This window comes from Corythoichthys intestinalis, chromosome 12 (genome assembly GCF_030265065.1).
Source record: "Corythoichthys intestinalis isolate RoL2023-P3 chromosome 12, ASM3026506v1, whole genome shotgun sequence".
NCBI lineage: Eukaryota > Metazoa > Chordata > Actinopteri > Syngnathiformes > Syngnathidae > Corythoichthys > Corythoichthys intestinalis.
In genome coordinates, this window is record NC_080406.1 from 42,065,890 (window position 1) to 42,091,090 (window position 25,201).

At 38.2% G+C, this 25,201-nt stretch overlaps 1 protein-coding gene across 2 annotated transcripts in view; it reads right to left on the reverse strand.

Annotated features, from left to right (window-relative positions):
* LOC130926570 (von Willebrand factor C domain-containing protein 2-like) overlaps positions 1-21,723 on the reverse strand; it is a 37,493-nt gene extending 15,770 nt beyond the window's left edge. Inside the window, exons 1-2 of one of the 2 annotated variants that reach the window (XM_057851515.1) lie at positions 21,346-21,723; positions 20,260-20,770 (exon numbers count right to left, since the gene is read on the reverse strand). In XM_057851515.1, coding sequence (XP_057707498.1) covers positions 20,260-20,643 — 384 coding nt within the window. In that variant the 5' untranslated portion in view covers positions 20,644-20,770; positions 21,346-21,723. Of the gene's footprint in view, positions 1-20,259; positions 20,771-21,264 lie in introns of both variants that reach the window. The other variant, XM_057851514.1, reaches the window with a different exon arrangement.
* Positions 21,724-25,201: the final 3,478 nt, after the last annotated feature.

Below are 25,201 nucleotides of genomic sequence, written 5' to 3' on the forward strand. Positions count from 1 at the left end.
TCTATTTTGGGCCCCGCCTCTCAGTGCAATTTCATTCAAATTTGCCATTCCACCCAAAACAGCCACCCACCGCTCACTTTCGCCGAGAAGTCCCCTCCCACACACACAATGAATAGGTTGCTGCTGAACCCTTCACACGAGGCCTCCGCTAGTTTGAAACGGCCTTTAGAGTTAGATAAGTTACACCTATTGGGTTGCTACACGAGCTTCACCGTTTTTTGCTGGGTGAGTGTAATCAGTAAACCTTTATTTAAGTCTCTCACACCTGTTAAAAAGTAAGTGCCTGATGAGGTTATGCCTTTTGCTTCAGAAGAATGTGCATATATTCGAATCCGAATAGAATAATGGAATATGTTTTTTTCCACGATGCTTTCTGATTGGAAAATGGACAGAAATTAGGACATAAACACATAGTCCATGCAGCGTTTTAATGCATATCAATGAGGGGCGTTATCTCCGGTTTTACTTGATCTGTTGACTTTAAGTAAAAATGAGGGTGAAGCTCCACTTCCGCACTTTTGAATGAGGGTTACCAAAAGCGCATTGATGACATAATCACTAAGTTGCGAGTCTCGAAAGATGGCGAGCGCAAAGGACGCACTGGCACGTCCCCTGACCTGACAGAGTTAACTGAAGGTAAGAAAACCGGTAACAGTGGTCTGCTGTGTGGGGTAAGGATGAACTAGTTTAAAGAACAGTTATTTAATGTGTGTTTAGATTCTTGTATTGTCAAGAGTCTTGTTGATGTCACATAGGTTTACATGTTTGCTGCTATCTCATTTATTCTTGAAAATGATTTGTCTCGTGATGAAGTCAAAAGCGATTGAATCAAAACCTGTTGTCCCGATGTCTAATCGTATGTTCATACTGCAGTAACCAGACACTCCAGATTGATTGTTCCGTATATCTGCAACAAATATATTACATGAGTCAATGTGGGATAGAGCCAACTGAGACCTTTTTCATGGAAGGGAGGAATTTAAAACAACACTATGTAACTAAGAAAAATAGGTAAAAAGTAACTGATAAATTACTTTTAAAGTAACTCACTTTGATAATAAAGTAATCAGTAAATTAACTAGATTACTTTTTTGAGGCGTAAGCAGTAATTATATTACTTTTTCAAGTAATCTGTGACAACACGGTCATAGGGTCATAAATCGGGTTTGCATTAACGGCGTAGGTCCACCGTCACCACAACGCAGAAGCATAAATCAGCCTTAACATGTCGTCACTTGTAGTAGTGCTTACGGAATTAAATGTGATCTGTTTGGTAGGTCTCCGCCGCATGCTTTTGTGGCAATTTAACAATCTTATGGACTGAAGCTAACATTTTCATAACCTGATAGCTTCAAATGTGGTTACAAGAAGAAAAGCTATTTTCTGCACCGTCATCCGCCATTGCTCGTTCGCATTTTTTGTATGATTTGTCGAACACCTTGTGATGTTTTTCACCTGTTGATAATGTAAAGATCACGTTCACATTGCATCTTTAAGATATCCGATTTATATCCACATAGGAATGACCAAAGGTCAAATTTGAAATTCATCCAGTTCAGTCTTGCACCTGCTCTGACTTTCGCTCGTTCTGCTTTTACGTACTACCTTCCGGCTCTTCTGAAGACGGTATGCAAGGAAGCCCGCAAACAGTTTGCTGAAGACATTTCAACAAAGCACATGGATTACTGGAACCATGTCCTATGGTCTGATGAGACGGGCGGGGTTTCTTGTGTACCGTCTTCAGAAAAGACTTCCTCCTGGGGTGACAGCCATGCACACCAATTTGATGTAGAATGCGGCGTATGGTCTGGCACTAACAGGCTGACCCCCCATCTCTTCAATCTCTGCAGCAATGCTGACAGCACTCCTGTAACGAGTCAGGGAAAATGACAAGCAATGCTCAATTTGGACATTTAGAGATGTACGTAGTTTCTAAGGGGTATACTCACTTTTGTTGCCAGGGGTTTAGATATTAATGGCTATATTTTGAGTTATTTTGAGGGGAAAATAAATAAACTCTATTACATAAGCTGCACACAGACTACTTTTCATTGTGTCAAAGTGTCATTTTGTCAGTATTGTCCCATGAAAAGATATACTTAAATATCTGAAGAAATGCGAGGGGTGTACTCACTTTTGTGATACACTGTACATGTGTGCCAGCAAAGCACATCGGCCTCTTTTGCCCATGACCAGGCAAGAGGCTTCTTCAAGACAAAACATTCTTTCTTTGTGAACAATAATAATCAGCAAAAGCATTTCTTCATTGCGGGCAGCAATAAGCAAAAGCATTTCTTCATTGCGGGCAGCAAATGATTAGAGCAAATATATAATAGCAAATTAATAATTATCTCATCAAATACATTTCATGAAGCAATAGCATTTGGCAAGTAATAACTTCTTAAATGTCCCAGACAGTTTGTTTCTCAATGTATGTGGCTTGTCTTGAAGTTGACCTGTGGAACCTAGGCCGGTTTTAACTGGTCAGAATGACAAGGCAGTTTTATCAAGAGATAAACATGTCCATAGTTACTAATCACTAAAATGTCTCTTACTGCAATCAATCATGGAACATACTATAATAGCTATCAATACTGTATTGTGAGCCTTCATTGGTGAAAGCAAATATTTAATAACCTTTTAATAATTATCTTATCAAGAACAGCAACCTGCAACGCTGCCACACACGCATCTCACACGCAGGCAAACCTCAGTTGTCCGTTCATTGGCTAAAGCCTGACATACTATATGATCAGCATAGATAGTTAGCTCTGATTGGTTCAAATGCGCATATTTTCTGGAACAGCAAAAAAAAAAAAAGCTTGTTGAATTAATGTGATAAAAAGGGCAATGCAGAAGAAAATTGATCAGATCTTTAAGAACAAGAAAACAGTTAAACAGGCTTATTCATTTTATTTTTATTTTATTTTCTCTGATATGAAGATTCAGAACATTTTAAATTTCAATGTGCACTTTAGACTTATTTTGGTTCATTTATGCTAGGCTACTTATTAATTTCCTTATAATTTAAAAAAGGCAATGTTTGCGTCTTCAAAATATATTCAATTTCACTGTGCATAATGTAATCATTGGTACTTATTTTTGTGAACATATGCTACTTATATCTTTGTTATTTAAAAAAACAAGTTTTTTTTTTTTTTTTTTTTTTACACTATCTTCAATTTTAATGTACATCCTATGTTCTTAAGTAGTTAAAATGGAGGTTTTGCATTTAGATGTGAGGAAATGAGGGAAAATAAAAATTGGGAAAATTAGGTGACTGTTGTTTTTGTTAACTGTTATTTTGCAAATCCTTGAAAAAATCCAATTTTCAATGAAAATCAGTTTCTCACGTATGCCAAATCAGTTTCTCATGTATGCCTAATGCATGTGTAAAACCATTTTTTTGTGTCTATGTGTTATAGGTATAACTGGCATTTCACCGGTTTAAAAAATAAATAGATAAATGTAAATTAAACATTCTGGCTCCATGGCGACCTTCATATCAGGGAGTTCCGGGAAGAAATTCAAGCCACTTTTACCACTGCTGGTTGGACTACCTAAAATGAGGGGTTCATTTTTGAATGCTGTGGGAATATATTGAAAAGGCTTCCAGTCAGCTTTGTTTTAGTAGTTAAAGACATGCCTTGGTTTAGCACATATTTTTAGTTTAGCATATGCTCAAGAGGTGTATGCTAGTACATTTTCCTCACAGTCATCCAGATTAAAATCTGATGGAACATCAGTGTGGATTTTGTCCAAACCATATTTGTGTGTGTGCCTTCACTGAGTACACTGTCTTCCACTTCCAAGCACAGTCCAATGCATAGTTATTCCTTCATTTAATAAAGCATTTTAATCCTCAAATATTGCCTTTGGGGTAGTAACTGTCCACAACTGTCTGAACAGACCCAAAACCAGATAAGAGTAGTATCGACAAAAATTCACTGTTTTGTAAATTTAATGTTATTACTCTGCATCCGTCTCCTTTACAGAGCCCTAGCTCAGCAGCAGATTATCAATTATGTGTCAGATTGAAGTTGCTAAATAGGGAAGAAAGTGCAGCGCAAACAGAAATGCATTGCTGGAGCAGGACAATTATTTAAATGAGGTTTAAGGAGCCAGCTTACACCAATTTGGATTCTTATTTGATCGGCTGCCAAACTATGCATGGAAATGCTATGAATAACAATGGCTACAACAATATACGCTTTACATTGCATCTATACCTGGCACAGCTACCAGATCACATTTTCCACAATAAAAACAGTTCAAGCAACATTTCCATTGGCAGCACTTGTAAATGTTAAATCCTCTAGCTGAAGTGAAAAGTCTCTCCTCATCAACATTCCATGCATCTCATTCTAATTCCAAGAACATTAAAGCACTATGGGACGAAATGAATCATTGAGCAACCGTCACTGGTTTACTTGTTGATTGTGTTAAAGCTTAAAATGCCGGTCTAATTAAATATTTTTTAAAGTGAATCAGGAGGAAACAGGGAGAGGTTAGTCATCAAGGATGAAACCATGCTCGAAGCCATTCCGTGTTTGACTTAAATTTACTTACCCGTAAATGGCATTTTGACGGCAATAGACATCCAATCCATTTGATTGGTTGGATTGGACGTCTAGTGACAAACTTATTTAAATTCACAACAAAAGGATGAAAAGAGCCACATGATTTGAGGTCTGCCATTGTCACTAGCAGGGGTGTCACTAGACCTAATACAATGCTGGGGCACAACCGGGGCACTGGCAATCGAGCAAAAACATTTTTAGCGGTCAGAAATAGCGCTTTAAACTATATATAACCTAATTTATTCTCACCCTTCCTTTTGACCAAAGTCACTTGACCAAAATCCAAGTTTCTGTTAATATTCTCACCCTTCCTTTTGACCAAAGTCACTTGACCAAAATCCAAGTTTCTGTTAATTAAAAAAAAAAAAGTATTCGGCCCCCTTGAATCTTGCAACCTTTCGCCACATTTCAGGCTTCAAACATAAAGATATGAAATTTGATTTTTTTGTCAAGAATCAACAACAAGTGGGACACAATCGTGAAGTGGAACAACATTTATTGGATAATTGAAACTTTTTTAACAAATAAAAAACTGAAAAGTGGGGCGTGCAATATTATTCGGCCCCTTTACTATCAGTGCAGCAAACTCACTCCAGAAGTTCAGTGAGGATCTCTGAATGATCCAATGTTGTCCTAAATGACTGATGATGATAAATAGAATCCACTATGTGTGTAATCAAGTCTCCGTATAAATGCACCTGCTCTGTGATAGTGTCAGGGTTCTGTTTAAAGTGCAGAGAGCATTATGAAAACCAAGGAACACACCAGGCAGGTCCGAGATACTGTTGTGGAGAAGTTTAAAGCCGGATTTGGATACAAAAAGATTTCCCAAGCTTTAAACATCTCAAGGAGCACTGTGCAAGCCATCATATTGAAATGGAAGGAGCATCAGACCACTGCAAATCTACCAAGACCCGGCCGTCCTTCCAAACTTTCTTCTCAAACAAGGAGAAAATTGATCAGAGATGCAGCCAAGAGGCCCATGATCACTCTGGATGAACTGCAGAGATCTACAGCTGAGGTGGGAGAGTCTGTCCATAGGACAACAATCAGTCGTACACTGCACAAATCTGGCCTTTATGGAAGAGTGGCAAGAAGAAAGCCATTTCTCAAAGATATCCATAAAAAGTCTCGTTTAAAGTTTGCCACAAGCCACCTGGGAGACACACCAAACATGTGGAAGAAAGTGCTCTGGTCAGATGAAACCAAAATTGAACTTTTTGGCCACAATGCAAAACGATATGTTTGGCGTAAAAGCAACACAGCTCATCACCCTGAACACACCCTCCCCACTGTCAAATATGGTGGTGGCAGCATCATGGTTTGGGCCTGCTTTTCTTCAGCAGGGACAGGGAAGATGGTTAAAATTGACGGGAAGATGGATGCAGCCGAATACAGGAACATTCTGGAAGAAAACCTGTTGGTATCTGCACACGACCTGAGACTGGGACGGAGATTTATCTTCCAACAGGACAATGATCCAAAACATAAAGCCAAATCTACAATGGAATGGTTCAAAAATAAACGTATCCAGGTGTTAGAATGGCCAAGTCAAAGTCCAGACCTCAATCCAATCGAGAATCTGTGGAAAGAGCTGAAGACTGCTGTTCACAAACACTCTTCATCCAACCTCACTGAGCTCGAGCTGTTTTGCAAGGAAGAATGGGCAAGCATGTCAGTCTCTCGATGTGCAAAACTGATAGAAACATACCCCAAGCGACTTGCAGCTGTAATTGGAGCAAAAGGTGGCGCTACAAAGTATTAACGCAAGGGGGCCGAATAATATTGCACACCCCACTTTTCAGTTTTTTATTTGTTAAAAAAGTTTAAATTATCCAATAAATTTTGTTCCACTTCACGATTGTGTCCCACTTGTTGTTGATTCTTGACAAAAAATTAAAATTTTATATCTTTATGTTTGAAGCCTGAAATGTGGCGAAAGGTTGCAAGGTTCAAGGGGGCCGAATACTTTTGCAAGGCACTGCATATATATTTCAGCCATTAGTATTGAAACTCAAAATTGGTACATCCCTTGTTGATAGTCAATTCACCTTTGCTCGTAATCATCAACTTCCATCCCTCCCTCATCTCTTCCTCCACTCTGCTGCTCTACTTTGTCTGGACAGAAATGGTTCCAAATCACTGAAACAGTTATGCAATTAATCCGTGTTTCTCAAGTGTGTTTCCTAGGTGGCTTACCTAGCTTACCTCTCTAAATCCTCTTTGCTGAATTATTCTTGCTGCAAGCAAATAACTTTCAAAAATTTGCAAGATTATTGCTGTTTGACTCAAAGAGAAATAAAGAATAATACATCTTGTTACAAATTACAGGGACTACAGTGACAAATAAAATGCTTGTAAAACAGCTGGAAATTATGATGAGCACACATACAAAAATGTTAGAGGTTATATCCCAATTAATTCATACAGATTGATTCTATTCGCTTTAGTTATATAAACAAATAGCTATACATTGCATCAGTATTGATACAGTTCAAATACTACATATTACATCATTGACACAATATAAGACAAAGCTCTTGAGAGCCTCTCACTCAAGTCGATTTTACTGTAATTGTCATTGTATTCATAGCCAGTTAGGTAAAAGCAGATAATCTGCTACTTCCAATATGCGACCAGAGTAGTTTACCGCAATTACATGCCTGATACGTGAAGAGTAAAGTTGAACGATTTAAAGTGCGTTTGACACCAAAAAGCATGTTTATTTCATATTCCATGCAATATTTTATTCTCCTGAATGAAATGGACCGCTTGGATGTGTGCGGAAGCGATCGTTTTATTTATTCAATTTTTGAATCCCGCACCATGAAAATGTGTGACTTCTGGCTCCAGTCACGAGTTGAGGACGAATGCAAATCTGACGTTACCCGGGTCAGCATCTCACAATAGCAGCATTGTTTTTAGCATGCAGAGTGACTGCAGATTCAGCTGATTTTGCGTATTAATTTGTTTATTTTTTGCATCACGCCAGCCAAACGGCTGCAGGGTTTTGTAGCTGCACCAGGGAGAGGCATGTGAGCCTTTTTGGGTTTCAAAAAATTCCCGTTCCCCCCCAGATTGGCCAAAACTAGTATGCGACAACTGTGGGACCATTGGACTTACAAGGAAGTGAGTAAACATCAAGAACCCTAACCCATGGCACACGTTTTAATACGGAGGTGGCTTGCATTTTGTGGCTGACAATGCTCCTTTTCCACCAAGAATGCCACTAGGCGAACGGCCGGCGGCTTGTCGCACACCCCCCTCGGTCGTTGGCGTGCCCGCCGGGAGAGTACTCAGCTTATTGACCTCTTCGTGTGCCCGGTGTTCTGTTAAATTTTCCACCCCATCAGAAATTGCAACTTTGTGTTAAAATAGCCGCAAATACAATGATTATAAAGTAAACACCAAACTTTCTTTAAAAAAAGGATTATTTACTCACGTTTGATCATGGACAGAAATGTATCCTGCCTTGTTAGCTGCACAAAACAACTGCTCGCTATTCTCTGACTGTTTATGTCTTCGCTGTGTAGTTAAGCATTAATTTACGCCATATTCGTGTTGACCATGTGGCAGCTACGCGCTCCTCCAGCGTCGGCCGGTTTGTCCAGCGGTCATTCTCCAGCTGCTTCCCCGCAAACGAGCTCACCTGCCACAACCAGGGGAACGACGAGTCGTAACTTGCTCGCCACCGGGCGGGTTGCCGATCCATGGAGACAATCGACAACCCCGCGCCGTGTGAGATGAACCGGGGTAGTTTTGTGTGATTTTTTTATTACTTGGTTCGGGTTAACATGTCAGCTAACTGTCACGCCTCCTGGTTTGTTTGCATTCTCCAAAGGAGGGGAAGGGAAATGACAAAAGTTGGACTAACTAGGGTGGCATAAAATATTGTTCGGGAGGTGCGACAGTGAAGGTGAAGTCGACAGTTTTTGACCATTTTGGAGTAATTTTGCCATGTAGTACTGAATAAATGCATTTTTAATATTTCATATTCTATTTAGCATAAGACTGTTATTTGTCATGACGATACCATTTATTTAGCATTGGGGAAAAATTCTTGGATAAAAAGAATATCCTGTAAAAATATTAGAGTAGAGAGATTGAAACAATGACATTTTGCTTCCATCTTCGTCACATTTTCCTCGTTCTGAATAATTCCCCCTCAGTGGGTCAAATTCTAAATCAGATGAAATCAGGACCCTGCCGATGTCATCTTCCATTTGAGGACGCTGGAGCGCTATAATGGCAGGCAGGGCTAAACGGTAGATTAAAAGACTAATTTCTCGTCATCTGCTCTTTTTGTTGTATATAGTCAAATTGTCTAAAAATATGATTCTAATTCACATAATGATTCTATTCAAGATTATTTTTTTTTAATCCTGTCATACGCACTTTAAATTCACAATTCATGGGAATAGGCCACCAAAAAAACATCAACACAGAGATAAAAATTAACCACAAGGATGGGCAATTTATCTGTCACTAACCTGTAAAGCAGGTGGAAAGATGTAACTTGCCCCGTCGGCTATATAATCGGCACACGCACCGTAATATTGATGCTGCATTCACGTGTTGTTGGAGTAATCGAAAAAAAAAATTCTCTAACTCCTCTTCATACCACTACTCGTCATTGAAGTAACCATATTTTTATCCCACAATACGACTTAACAACACATCAGAACGATTTTCCCACTTGGGAACTCAGAGCTCCCTACAGTCATGAACACAGCATATCTCCTGAATGTGCTTTGCGGAAGTGTCAACCCATACATCTATCGCAGCCCAAGTTACACACATAAATTACCATAGGAGCCATGTGTCGATTGTGTATATGGAGTGAATAGAGTATATGACCATATTAAATCTGTAGATTACGCTATGTAGACTTAACACTCTATATTAGTTATTTATTCATGCATTTATTTTAATTTCTTTTTTTACCAGTGAAATTTCTACTGGGGCACTGCAGATCAATACTGGGGCATGTGCCCCAGTGAAATATGTCTGGCGACCCCCATGGTTAATGAATGAATGAGCAATGCACTGAATATGTAAAGCAGGTATAAGATTCATCCAGAGTCTAATTGCTGGCACTTCATAAACTCGCTTCATTAGAACCAATGTCGACACCAGTAAATAGGATGGTAAAATCCATCGGAGTAATCATTTTGATCACTTTCACAAGATGAATGATCTTGCATTTTCAGTACAGAGAAGCCAAGGTACTAATTACAGATGTTGTGTTGTGCGTATGGAAAGGACATTGATGCATTTGGTCTTAAAAGTATTTAAATTTCCATACAGAAGGCTCCTATTGAAAATGAGATTTGTAAAGGGGAACTTCGACAGTTATTTGTATTCATAAATAGGAGTTTAGACAGAGGCAATTGCCCTTTGTGTAATGAGGTTGCCTGAAAATGAAAGCCCTCCGCAGTAATAGGCCTTCAAGATTAATTTTATTCATTTCAAAATGTCTGACCTAATTTTTTCCATTCTTTTGAGTTGGTAATATTGCAGTGTGTTTGAACTATAGGATAAAAACAAAACATTAGCAGTGTTGTTTTCGTCAACGATGACGATAACGAAAATATTTCGTCAACGAACAATTTTTTCATGACGATGACGGGACAATGATGAGCTAAAAACATGTCTTGGGAGACTAAAACATAATGAGATTGATGCCAGTTGTCGTCTGACGAGACGAGAACGAGATGAAACTTCGCCATAGTTTCTGTCATAAGTTCACAATGTGTGACATTTTCTTATCGTATGCGCAGTTAGCACGCATCTTGGCAGTATTTGGTCGTGTCACTCGTGACGTGCTGCGCACCCCACACACACGCTTACTCACTGTTTGGTGAGTAAGCTTGTGCCCACTCCAGGCTCCTTTTGTGAAACACGTGTCAGGTGCTGCTTGCTAAGTTTTTTTCTTATCTTAACTAGATATGCAATGTTGCTTTAGCCTTTAAAGGTCTGTGCTGAGTAATCATCACACACTAAATGTAACTTGCAGCGTTAGCATTAGCACTTAGCATGGTGAGTGTCTTCTTAAACTCTTGGAAAACTTTTTACATACAGTTCCCTGCGTCCAGGTAAGTTTAATTAATTGAAAATAAAGTACTGTTTTCCTGCTAAGTGTGGATTATCATCACGAAGATGGCGATGTCCTTGTAGACTCTACAACTATGTGCTTGTCTATCAATGTTCATTTGAATTGTTGGAATCCTTTTATTCTATTTATTTATTCATGGACTAAAGCTTGTGAAATTTACAGACGAAAACATTGAGTAATTTTCGACTAAAATTAGATGAAATTTGAGTTTTCGTTGACTAAAATTAGACATAGACACATTATGAAAGGACAAAAGTATGACGAAAACTAATACCGTAATTTTTGGACTATAAGCCGCTCCTTTTTTCTTTCATTTTGAATCCTGCAGCTTACAGTCCGGTGCTGCTTATTTGTTGATTTATTTGGGTTAGTAGATACCACATGCCTCCTAGCATGCATTGCAGAGCTACAGATGTAAATAGCAATCAAAGATTCTGTCCCGTGCTCATTATTTATTCAGTTACTGTCCCAGTTGTTTCATAAATTGCTAGTTATCGTATTTGGTCATACCTTATTTGTCAGCGGCGTTATAAGACTGTCATAAGACCATCATAATTATGATTCGGCACTATCATGGGCATTACTCAATGCTTATGACAGATGTCATTAAGTGTCATCCGGCAAATTATTTCACTAACTCCATTTATGTCCAGCTCGGATCTTTTATATCCCTATAAAAGTGAGATCATTTGCCGGATAACACTAAATGACATCTTTTATAAGCATTTATCAATGCTCATGGCAGTGTCATATCATAATTATGACGGTCTAATGACAGTCTTATGGCGCCAGTGTCAAATAAAGTTTTACCAAATACCATAACTAGCAATGAATGAAGCAACTGGAACAGTAACTGAAGATAAGATAATTAGCATAGAACATGAATTTTGATTGCTATTTATATCTGTAGTGCTGCAATGCATGCTAGGAGGCATGTTGGACAACAACAGTGTCGACAGCAGGTGGCAGCAGAGGCTGACTGTCTCCCCCAAGGGAGCAGTGATGGCCAAATGAAGCTTCTTGAATCAATGAAGCTTTGAAGCCAATTGGTTCGAAGCTTCATGATGGTTCATTTGATCTAATGACAGTCGTATGATGCAAATAAAGTGTTACCGGATAATATCTTTGGTGTAAATATCACATAATTCAGTGAGGACAGCTGCAGCTTATAGTCTGGTGCAGCTTATCTATGAACAAATGCCGTTTTTGTGTCACATTTGGTGGGCGGCGGCTAATAGTCAGGTACGCCTTATCATGCGAAAATTACGATAAATATTTTAATCCAAAAGACTAAGACGAAAATTAAAGGGGCTGCAAAAAACAACACTGAACTGCACTAGCATTACTTAACTGCATCAAGTAACTATTTGATATTGTTTCTGCATTTTGCTAGTTTTTCCAGGCAAGAACAAGACCGTCAAATGACAATAAACTTCTTCATATATAATTAAAACACACAAGATTATGAACTTTTTTGCTTTCCATCCATCAAAGTAATTTCTGGGCCTCTCACTTTAAATGGCGCCCAAAAGAAGATTTTTAGATGAGTAGCAGAGTGCTTTACTTTTTTTTGTCAGTGAAAGCTGGTTTTACTTTGTGAGTTATGATTGATTTTTCTTATGTATACTTGCTGTCTCACCTCATGTTTTTGTTTGCTGTCTCATTATAACTGCAAACCTGTTGGCCAAGCAGTCACTCCTTTTATCTCTCCTGAGTCTCCTACATTCAGCTCCGTTCCTCACTTTTGCATCACTGGTTTTATTCCATTCTTGTCAAGTCGTTGTTATAATTTGTTGTGTTTTTTTAGTTGTTCTTTTTAAATTCCCCTGTGGTCCTGGTCTGATTTTTATTATTCCTTCTTTGCATTTTTGTTAATTGTGACGTCAACGTTCCAGATAATCTTGTTGCTTCTTTACGCACATTGTGACAGATCCACCTTAACATTAGTTATCTCAGTCATTTAGAAGTTAGAACTATGCCTGTCTCTGTTTTACCACCCTTTTAAGAAGGCTTGCCATTTTGAAACATGAACTCTGATTCATCACTCCTTCATTTATTATGTTGGGCATTAGTCTTGTTTTTCCTCTTCTATTGTCTTCAATCTTGCTACTGGACTTCCACATTATATCAAAATGTCATGCAACTGCAATTTAAACGAACAGATAAGATATGCTTTGTCACTGTGAGCCTGGCGTCATCACACTTTTCTGATTGATGACCTCTTCTGAAGTGCCCACATTAATGACACACCAGCAGCAATCATAATTACAGCAAAAGCAAAGATTAATAAATATGGCCCATGTCAGTCTAAACCTACTATAGGGTTTGTTTTTTGTCTATTCAGCTAACACTATAATTTCTACCACCCGTCCACTTTTCCTATGTTTTACAAGGGCAATCTTTTCAAGCCACTTCATGGGTCAAGAATCATATTGTAGCAACAGCTTTATAATTGGACAGAAACATACTGTTGCTACACACACATGCTCTTTATACTTCTACTTTGTACTCCATTTACCCCGCAAGGCTTGCTGTAACATGTTCAGTGTTCGCAAGTCAATTCCCAAGAGATAAAAGAGTGATGTCTATCCTTGAGCTAGAACTCTCTTACATGCAAGACAGTTATTTCACTTGAGTAACGTTCCAAAATCTAACCCTTGTAGAAAGTACTCACATTAAGCTTTAATACACATAGTGCTGTTTGACAAAGTCAGCCACTTTGACCCATCACTTCAGTAAATGTCTCAGGGGTAATAATATAGACACACATAGAAGAAGAAAAAAAAATCAAGTTTAGGATTAAGAGTGAAATAAGTTTAACGTTTACCATAAACTTTCTAATGCGTTGAAATGTCATTCTTAATTTGCCTGGCATGTTTAATTAAAAAAATCGACAGTTATGTTGCCATCAAAAGCACGTTTTCATCATTGTTGATGTTTTATAGAAATAACGTGTTGTTCAGATGTTTTTGGAAAGCAAACCATATTAGTGTAAAAGCAATGTTGTGCAGAAATTATATATACTAGTATATACTAGAATATATTAGCGGTGCAACGGTTTGCGGTTCAAAGCCGAACCGTACGGTTCGCCCTGTATGGTTCAATAATGTATTAATGTATTCCGAACGCTTGTGGAATGAATTGATCGAACTCTGTGTGCCTGTGTGTGACGTGAAGCACCGCTGTGGAGAAATTCCCACCCCACAAGTAAATGTCGGATCGCTGTCAAGCACCTGTGTAATAGAAGCCGAGTAACGCCCTCCCTCGCTAGAGCGAAGTGAAAGTGAAACAAGAAAGAAAATAAATAGCTATGGCGAGCGGAGGAGTGGAGAGACCGAATTTTGAGGAAGCACCGGCTTCTTTCAAATCTGCGGTGTGGCAACATTTTGGTTTCCCCGTGGACTACAATGCGGAGGGAGAGAAAATATTGAAAAAAAATAAAAAAAATTGCAAGCATTGCTCAGCGCTTGTTCCCCATGCTAATGGCAACACTTTTATAACATGACTCCGGCACCTCAGCCGGCATCACCCACAGATGTAACTTCCTCAGGGTAGGACAACCCCGAAGATGAAACCAGTGAAAACACACGGAGGGCTTCGTTAATTTATTTGCAACGCTTGACCCGCATTACATTGTTCCCTCGCGGACATATTTCTCCAACAACGTAGTCCCCGACATTTATGAAATGGCACGCAAAGCCATCGAAGATGATTTTGCTAAAGCACATAGTTTCGTCCTGACCACTGATAGTTGGAAGTTGGACGTCCCGTGCTACAGAGTGCTACTACCTAACTGTGACGGTCCACTATAATTCATACCTGTCAAGTTGTACGGTCTCGTCGGAATTTGTACAAGTGAGCACTCATTTTTAAATGTGTACGCCGTACATTACGTTCAAAATCTGCACGTTTTTCGTGCATTACTTTTTTTTTTCATCCGTTCGGATTTGGTCACCATTTCTGCAACGAGACAATGTTCGTTCATACGTTGGTTGAATGACGCGAGAAAAGTCAGAGACACGGAGAGGGAAGAGTGTTTGTTGAGACGTTGTAGCCAACGCGATGCTAGGCTAGGTGGCTCAAATATTTCCTGATTTCGCCGACAGCATACAATCTACGCCTAGATATCTCATGCATATAGAACTACATGCGAAATGACAGACTCGGTAGCGTTAGTAAACAGCCGCCATTTTAGAGCAGTAAACTTCTCAGAAAGGGTCTGTTGTTGTAAACCTTACGAGCGAACCTAAGCAATTTTTTATCTAAAATTCTCCTAAATCGGCAAAATCTTGACTTGAGTCTATCTTTAAAGGATGAAACAGTTTTAAAATTTTCACGTTGAAAGTAGACAGAAGGGCACTAATGCAAAAAAGGGAGCAATTTTATCAACTTTAACGGTTGATTCACAACATTAAATGACCTCCAAACATAGCAAAGGTTACTGTTTTTTTTTTTTTTTGAAAACAAATGAAAAAAAAACATGAAAGGTAACACCAGTTACTTTGCCAAGTAACTTTTTTGCTACTGTGTGTGTATTTCAGTAGTCAGTCACTACACTAGCCAAAGAGCTAAGAGGCATTTTAACAGTCGAAAATGTTTACATTTTGAGTGTTTATTTAATTTTTAAAAAAGCAAAATAAAGGCAGTTTAAAAAAAAAAAAAAAAATGCAAAACGCAAACTGTAACTGAACCGAAACCGTGATCCCAAAACCGAGGTTTAAACCGAACCGTGGGCTGACTGAACCGTTGCACCCCTAGTGTGTGTATATATATATATATACTGTATATATAGGAAAATTAGAATACACAATATTCTAATTTTTTGAGACAGTCCTGTGTCTCAGGAAATTAGAATACACAATATTCTAATTTCCTGACTGTCTCAGGAAATTAGAATATTGTGTATTCTAATTTCCTGAGACAGTCCTGTATATATACACAGGACTGTCTCAAAAAATTAGAATATTGTGTATTCTAATTTTCTGAGACAGTCCAGTATATATATATATATATATATATATATATATATATATATATATATATATATATATATATATATATATATATATATATATATATATATATATATAAAATAGGTGATTTGAGGGAAACTAATGAATGTTCTAATGCATGAAAGAATTACTTTTTTTTTTACTCATTGGCTGCCATTGACAGCAATAGACATCCAATCCATTGATCTAACACCGAATGAAGACTCATTCATTCGCTGCCAACACTCTCAGTTTAAATGGATTGGATGGCTACTAGTCACAAACGCATTTAAATTCCCAACAGAAGGATGAAAAGAGCCACATGATTGGACACCTATAATTGCCAACGACAATGAAATAACTAACATAACTAACCATTTTCTGTGGTCCTTGAAAGATCAATTAAAATGCTCAAAATTGAATGTCCCTGGGTGGTCTTGTTGGAAAATGTCTGGCACACAGTGCTTTTATCTAATTGTACTTACTTTGTTGGATATGAATTGCTGGGAAACGCACAAAAACAGATCTGAAGCATTAACTACTGAATTACATTACAAATAATACAGCTTCAACAGATTTGAAATGTTATCATTCCTTAGAGCCTCCAGTGCAATGTTTCTGTCAAGAAACATATTGTAAATAGATATGAGCAGAACAGGAAAAAGTGTTTTTTGTTTACATCTTCATTTACTACAGTGACATTGGCCGTTATTTGTGATTTTAAATGTGTTATGAAATCATAGGTTGTCAAGATTGTACTCAAAATATCAAAAGCAGAGGATGCTGGTAGTGGCTGGTATTCAAATCATCTTGAAACAAATCGTATCCTACCAACTGTGCATGGAATTGCTTTAGATATGTGAATGCATTTAGTTAGTTCAAGGAGAGAAATTGTCCTTAAGGTTGCTGACATACACGCGTTGATGAAAATGGTCATCAAAATAAGAATAAAGCCATAGTCACTGAAATAAGTAATGATAATAAGTCAAATTACTTAGTGATTTCCCCAATCTGATTGCTGCCAGCCCCCCCTGCCAATTATGATTGGGATGTAGATCACCATCAATGGCAGTAAAGCATGATCACTCAATGCCAGCCTTTCCAATTGAAGTTGATTTGATGTCTATCAACGGTCAATGGCTGTGAATGAGTTCAGGGTACCACTGATTTCTAAAAAAAACAAAGCAGATTTTTTCCCCCGCTTGATTGAAACCACTTCTGTAGTAATAGCCATTTAATATGGATGCAATATTGGGATAGTATTACTCAAATTGGGGGAAAAAAAGACATTTGTGATTTTTTTTTTCGCCCCCTCCTTTAGATTTCCAAGGTCAGTTCCAAGGATCAGGACTTGGTATTGGCAGATCCTCAAAATCAAGGGGTTCAGACACCCATACAAAATTATGTTGGATTCAGCAGTCTCAGCTTTGTACAGTCTGAAAGTTTCAGCTGCACTGACGTTCAATAAGATATAGAAAAGGACACTTCAGAATAGTCCAATGTTTTTTTTTTCAAAGCAATTCTTTGATATTTTTTGTCTGTTTTTTTTTTTTTTATTCTGTTGGAGGCAAACAAGACTAAGCTTTCTGGCACTGCAGCAAAGCAGTCCCACATCAGATGTAGAAAATGTTTCACAGTAGGTCAAGTGCTCTGTTCATTGTCCATTTCATTTTTTTGTTTATGTGACTTGGCACAAAGGTCCACTTTTGCCTCATCTGTCCAGAATCCATTTTGACAAATTCTCATCAGTATTAAGTTTCTATATTGACCATTGTGGGTATTTCCTTAAATAGAAGTATAACAACAATTCATATGTCCGGCGGTACAATTCCATTTCACTGTTCTTGCAATGCCTTAGAAGTCTGCAATAATGAACCATCTCTACTTAACTCTCAAAGTAACAAAACTGTCTCCAAAATTCCTTTTTCAAAATTATAGTTATGAGATTCTTATGCAGATTTTTAAATGCACTAGCACAAAAAAATATCTGGACCCAGACAGTGTTGTCATGAACTTTAACAGCCTACTGGAAAAGAAACTGGCTTCTTTTGCCAGCTATGTATCACTGTCCATAAATCTATATATTACGGCCATCTGTCTTATGATGCTTTAGTGCACGGCTGATGCTGCAGGGACAATGACATCACTCCATCAGTCAGCCTTATGCATACGCCTGGACCTCTTGTCTAGTCTAAGACAAAATTCTTCCCAAACTTCCAGTTTTCCTCTGAATTTCCCAGTGTACAAAAATGTATATATTTCATGCCCTTTTGTCTCCATGTTCTGTCAACGCCGTTACAGTAAGACATGGTAGCATATTGACATTAGCGATAAAAAAGGGGCGTTCCGAGGTTTTACTATTTGCTCAAAAATATATTGATATTGTTGGAAATGACTGCTGAGCCCAAAGGAAAATAAAAAGATGACTGATTAATGACATATTGGCAATCTGGCCAAATCTCCTTTTAATTGTTGATGTAAGTCGAGGGTGTCAAATTAATCTTTGTCGTGGCCACTTTTGTGGTTGTGGATTCTTCAGAAGAACATTGTGTTGGCCAATCCATATACAGTAAATACTTAACTCATTTGTCTACCATTGATGTCCAATACATTTCGACTCCAGGTAAAATGGGCTGGACGTCTAGCGTCATCAAATGGCAGGTAAACTAGGGCTGTCAAAATTAATTGACTAACTGATTAGCAAATTAATCGTCATCTATCTTGATCTTCAATAAACCGTTAAGTCATTATTGACCTCAAAATTGTCCAAATTATTATTATTGAGCCTTTTAACAACAACCCCCACCCCCATTTCCCTCATTAAAAAAAGGTGGGAGACCTTAAAGGGATCCACGGATAGAAAGACTTAAAAGATAAATGTTATTATGAGTAAAAAAGTTTTTGATATTGAAACCCCTCTTGATGTTTTCGTTTTTATACAATTTGTAAATTTGTTTAACTAGTACATCGCGCATAGTTGAGGTCGCAGGGCGGTGGAGTCACGTGGTTACTCTGCCGGGCTTCCAGAGTATGACTCTAGTGACTTAAACATGCCATCTGTTCAACACTTTCAATTTGAACTCTCGAGGAACATTAATGAGCATGACCACACTGTAGATATTTCACAAAAAGAGGAGCAAAAGCAAAATGAACAGGAAAGACTGAATGAGATGAGAAGAGATGATAGTATGACAAAACCGGTGTTCAGCCAAAATGTGCTACACCGGTGAAACGTCCAACAAGAGGTGAATTTGACACCCAAAGTACTACCGTGCGCTTTCAGCTTGTTTTGTTCTGATGCAGATACAGACAAAACATACTAAAGATGCCTTAAGAAAATACTTAAATGTATTAATATCAAATAAGGGTGGTTTAAATATGCTACGTGACTAATGTGGTCAACAGATCAACAATCTGCTTAAATTCTACCACAAGAAAACGCAATGCTTAAACGTACGAGAGGGAAATATTTGCAAAAAGTATTTTGAGGCAATGAAACGGAATGATCTTTGGACTACGAAAATTTTGCATACATTTTATTTCAGTGAAAAACACAAAGTCGATGCACGTGATATACTTTTGCATGTCACACAAAATGATCCGGCGCCATTTTGACATGTGTGTGATTAATTTCATCAAATGTTGTCTTGATTGGGTAAATTGATGTCGGAGGTTATACCACTTTTTATACAATAGAATGTACGTATATTTAATCTTCCCATGTGGAGATATTATTCAGTGATTAATAAACTAAGACTCAAGTAGAATTCTTTTGAGTACTTCACACTACATAAACAAGTTCAGTCTGTTTGTTCTGTAGGAGGACACAAAGTACAGTGAGCCCTCATTTTTCACGGTTAATGGGGACCAGAACCCACTACGAAAACTATAATAAAAATAGTTTTTTTTGCTGTTGTTTGTTCTTTGTTCAATGTACTTATTCAGATTTAGCATTGGAAAGAGATACATATAAAACGTCATTTTTCACTTTTTTCGCAAAGTATAATTAAAAGAAAATTTATGTCCATATATATGTATATATATTATGTTTTTATACACTTCAAATACAATAATTATGTTTTAAACATGTTACTGTCCCACCGAATTATTTTTAAACAAGAGTATAGTACAAAAATGCTTTTCTTTTGAGTCCACTCAAATCTACTCAAGCTGCTCACTTACACACAATGAGTTGCCACAGCAACTGTTTAACAAGTTAAACTCTGATTGACACATAGGCGCTTTGATTATGCATCTTCGGCAAGATCAAACCTTAACCGCCTGTCAATTATCGTTAACTTTAATGAGCAACTCCAGTGCACTGTGTGACCAAGAAAAGCGGCTGGAGCGACAGTGAGAGACTACGTGATCTGATCGGGACAGCTCTATAAAATAGTGCATTTATTTATGTATTTATGTATTTATTTGTTTATTCATTTTTTAATTGAAAAAAAAAAAAAAAAAAAACATAGATGGACTGAGACACGAAGTTTGAAGCGCAAAGTAACGAGGGATCACTGTACAGTATATTACATTTTCAAAATTTGAAATGTTTTGGGTAAACCCTGCTTACCTTAAACTCTTCCAGAATTTTGTACGTTTTCCCTCGATACTCGCAAAAGTTTTTAACTTCCTTGCACTCGGGGCAGCAGCCATTGTGCTCCACTTTGGTGCACTTGGGGTGAAGTTTGGGGCACTCGGGCTGGTCACACACCGGCCCGTCCTCTGTGCACACGCAGGGGCAATTGGAGTGGCCTGGGTAGAAGCGTTCCCCGAGTTTGTACACGAAACCGCTGTCGTCCACGCACCCTTTGCCCCGGTAGTCATCGAACACGAGGTTTTCACCGGCCGTCCGCTCCGCCTCGTCTCCGGCGTAATCCTCGAGGTTACTGACCGTGGCGACGGGACCGATCAGGGCCAACAAGAGGACGAAGGCGGCCGAGAGGACGGAAGCCATCCTTCACCGCGGTGTAAAGATTCACCGGGATTCAAGGGGATGACATCCCTAAACCGCTGGTGTCCACTCAGTATCCGCGCGACGCTATAATTACGAACGTCATTGCCACATCAAGTAAGACTGCATGCTGTGGAGAAACAAGGACAATCATGATTTTTACATTAAAGTGCCACCCACAGTCCCATGCATTTAAAACAGCTCGCATTTCATTCTGAAGATTATTATAGTCTATGTCGATTCCATCTGCATGTCTGCCCGCTCAACAGGCGCATAACATCATTTATGCATGTCTAATTAGACCAATATTAAAGATAAAATCCGCCAATGTATTGCGCATATACTGTAGCTCCGAGTGATTCAAATTATTGATTTTAGCACGTTTCGAGAGGCTATGTATATCTGTAATTGTGATAGTATTTGAACTCACCGTTTTTTAAAATTGACTTCTCTCATCACTAAATCCAAATCCAAGCAGCCTGCAGTAATCTGCCTTTTTGGAAACTTTACCAGCTTCCATGGATAACTATGCCTATGAACGCTATGATGTATTATTTTATTCTATTTATTTATTATTATTGTTTTTTTCTTCTTTTTTTTAATGTATAAGACATAAACACATACCGTTTGCCGCGTGTGATTCCGTGTTGACATGACGTCCTTGTTAAAGTAGCTCTGCGTCAAATTAACCCTGAGCCGACTCACCTTAGATCAGCTCATATCACGTCCAAACGGTCAGCCAAAGCCAATTAAAAAATAAAATCCTGAATTTTAATACAGTATTCCCTAGAGGTGCAAATGAATATTAAAGCACACTCTTGTTGCGCATACACGAGTGGATACATCCATCGACCAGAAGAGTCCACAAAAATCCTTACTGAGGGTCGACGTGAACGGACAAAATAAAAGAAATATGGTTTCAAGGTTATATTTTGATCGGAGTAAAGACAGAGGAGGGAACGCTCCGACTTTCAGCACCCTGGAAAGCTACTGAGTCCTGCGTTCTGGTTAGAAGGGATAATGAGAGCAGAGCGCCCCCACCCGCCTGCGTCTTCTTCTGCCCACATGACAACATCCCATGCACACACGCACGAGGAGAACTCTTTCTGGTCATGCAAGGGTTAAAATGAAGGCGAGCTACACGGTCAGTAATCACAGATAACGTATTCCTGCAGGAACCGCTGGTGAATTCACAAGGTTGTAGCTCCATCTGGCCAAACGTGCGTGAGGCACCCCCTTTAAACGCATGCATCCGTGCACCTGTTTTGTTTGCAGGCATGCAAATGTTTATCCATTGTGTTTTTCCGCACCTGACCCGCAACACATTTAACACAAACCCTTTAGTGAAATAGCATTAAAAAGACATGAGAATAAACCAATGCTATTTGTCCTGTATGTTTTTTTCCAATCATAAATACAGTCATCCCAAAATAGTCATCATTCCATCTGGTTTTACAAGATAAAAAGATATGGCTTACTGATTCCAAGATTTTCATATTTTTATCAGATACAAAACCCATTTATGTCCGCATATACACTCAAAAAAATGAAACAGTATTTTCCGTAAGAATCTTATTTGAAGTGGTTACACACAAGTAACTATTAAGTTTTATAGACACGTTTCCTGAGCGAAATATGGGCGGCACCATCTTGGAAAATGTCTGCTCCGAACTTCCGGTTTAGGCTATACGTCTGCACTACGACAGATAATTTTCTCCAGGGTATTTTGCTGACTATATTTATACCTATCCACACTTACGTTCAAGGTGCGTTTAAGACCCCCCCCCCCCCCCCCCCCCCACTTCTGCAAGGTACGCCTACATTTGTGCAATCTAAGCATGCGTAGAAAGGAGTAGCCTCATATGTTAAGTCATCGCCCACGTGGTTTACCAACTCATTACTCGCCGGTGGCAAATTTCGAAATTACTTCACCTACACCACATTACTACCTTCTAGACTGTCATTATTTTGTGATCACTGTTTTTTTCGTGATCGCAATCGAACGCATCACGCAGGAGCGAGGGTGAAGGGAGAGCATACCTGGCTTTTACGAGCAGTCGCCGAGTTGTGATTGAAATAAGCCTGACATCGTTACTTGGGATGTTACAATCAATGCACAGTTAGCGCTCCACTTGGAAAATAACAAATAGAAGCATATGGTGTGGCACTGCGTTTATTTCCTGGAAACCGCAGACAGGAGTGCTTGTGCATAACAGTGGTGAAGTAACTCGGACAGTAGTCTATAGTTAAATAAAAAATGCCTAATTGATTTAAGTAAGACTTAAATCAATTAGAATTAGAATTAAAACGTGTAATCACCTTTTGTAGAAACTAAGCAACATCTCTTAAAAATTATGAAGTCAAGTTGTGTAAAGTGTACAAACCAGAACTATTTACACGTAACATAACTCGATTACCCAGATATTAAAAAACGTACATACAATAATTTGTATTGAGTTCATTTTGTTTTTTCTTCAGATTACTTTGAATTTTGTCCTGTCTCTAGATTACTTGACTAAATGACTGAATCTTTTATCTCAGACAGTTTTTTTCGGTCGTTCATTTACTTGACATGTTTATGCATGTTACTTCCAACTTCATCAGAGTATATGAGTGTACGTTGATGGAACCTACAATCCTAGAACTGTGATGTGGACGTTACCACTGTGGCACCTTCATCATGTGAACTATTTTTAAACAACAATAACTAAAATGCTTGTCTTTATTAAATGTTTCATTGAGTGAGTCCACTCAGCCTCTCACAGCTCCCTCCTGCTAAGCAGTGCAATCAAACTTTTTTTTTTGTTACAAGTGTAGCTGGTATTTAGTAAGTAAAGTTAACGATGTTTTGTCACAAGTGACGCTGGTATTTGGTAAGCAAAGTTAACGATGTTTGACAGGTTTGTAGCTTTGATCTGGCCATCATAGCAGTTCGATAATAGGCAAAATGTGTTAATTATCATTAAATTTGTTACACATTAGTGGTGGCCCAGTCTGAAATGTGCTGTGGCAACTCATTCATTGTTATAAGTGAGAGTCTGTTCTCGGCAGCATGAATATATTGAGGCCACTTATAGCACATAGCTGTAAAGTGGCAGCTATGGCAACCTCAGAAGGACATAAGTCACACAATTTGTGCAATCACGTTACGTATATATTAGCAATGCTGAACTCCCTTCATACAACAATGGATCCAGTAGTTTGTAAAAACACAAAGCTAATGTGTATATACCATGAAAAACACCTTTTTAAAAGATAAGCAATGCTTTTTCATAAGTGTTTTAATTGACTCGCTAACATAATATACAACTATGGAATCAGTAATTTGCAAAAACACAAAGCTAATGTGTACATACAGTTAAAAACATCTATTTAAAAGTTAAAACACTGCATGTGCATTTTTTTGTGTACTTGAAGAATTACCAGTTAGTATAGGCCTCACAATTTTGAATAACTCCGTGACAGTACTCATCCATCTTGACAGACATTTCCTCATATTGATTATAAAAAATACACAAATACTTTTATCAAGTCGTAGCAATAAAAACAGCGTGTAATGAGCACATTGTTATTATTTACATGTTATCTGATTGTGAGCCTAATGAAAATAGGTGTAAAAAATAAATGCAATTACTTGAATAAGTGCAGCGCAGGGGGATTGTTGAATGTGTTGAATCATATTGCACCCAGAGGGTAGGCAATACATTTCTTATAAATCTCAATTCAGCTTTATAGCCTTGTTTTGCTATACTTAAATATTAATCAGTTGGAAATGATTTTTCAATAGTGTCCAATTAGGTTATACGTTTTCTCTTAAGCACTTGAGTGAAGTTTCTAGAATAAGTAGGAGCTAAATGTTTAATAGTTTGTAGGTGTAGGCGGTAGCCTCAGGTCCGATTAAATGCATAAAGTTTTGACCAACACTCAGGTCAAGTGTGGCAAAAGTGGACTTATGCAACAATTGGTGTTTTTTAGCTGGAAAGTGGAGACTGAATATAAAATGTTTCTTGACATCAAGACATTTCATGACACGCAACATTTGTGAGTGAACTTTCCAGTAAAATTTGATTGGACTACTATCGGCAACAATGGCAGTGAAACATGATGACTCAGTGACAGCCTTTCTAGTTAAAATGGATTTGTGGACTATAACTGTCAATGGCAATGAATAAGTTAAGGGTGACAACCAACAAAATAATGCAGAGGTATAAGGATATTGCAGAAAAAAATAGTGTAATGTAATATGTTAGAGCCTGTTTTAGAGTACATATGCATTTACAGTATATTTAGCCTACTGAAACAAATTTAGCAGAAATGTGTAGCAACAGCAAAAAAGTTAGGACAATCACATGAAAATAGCTCAAATGATCACATTGATTGACATCAAGATTTGTTTACAAACTTAGTTTGTGCTGTGCAACTAATTTGAGAACAGACATTTGGATGTGCTCCCCCTCCCCTCCTCCTTAATAGACAAGTTTCTTCAGGTAAACTTTTGCTTTACTTCCGCATTTCTGCTCGCGACTTTGTCCATCCGAAACAACAGTGGAGCTGGAGTAAC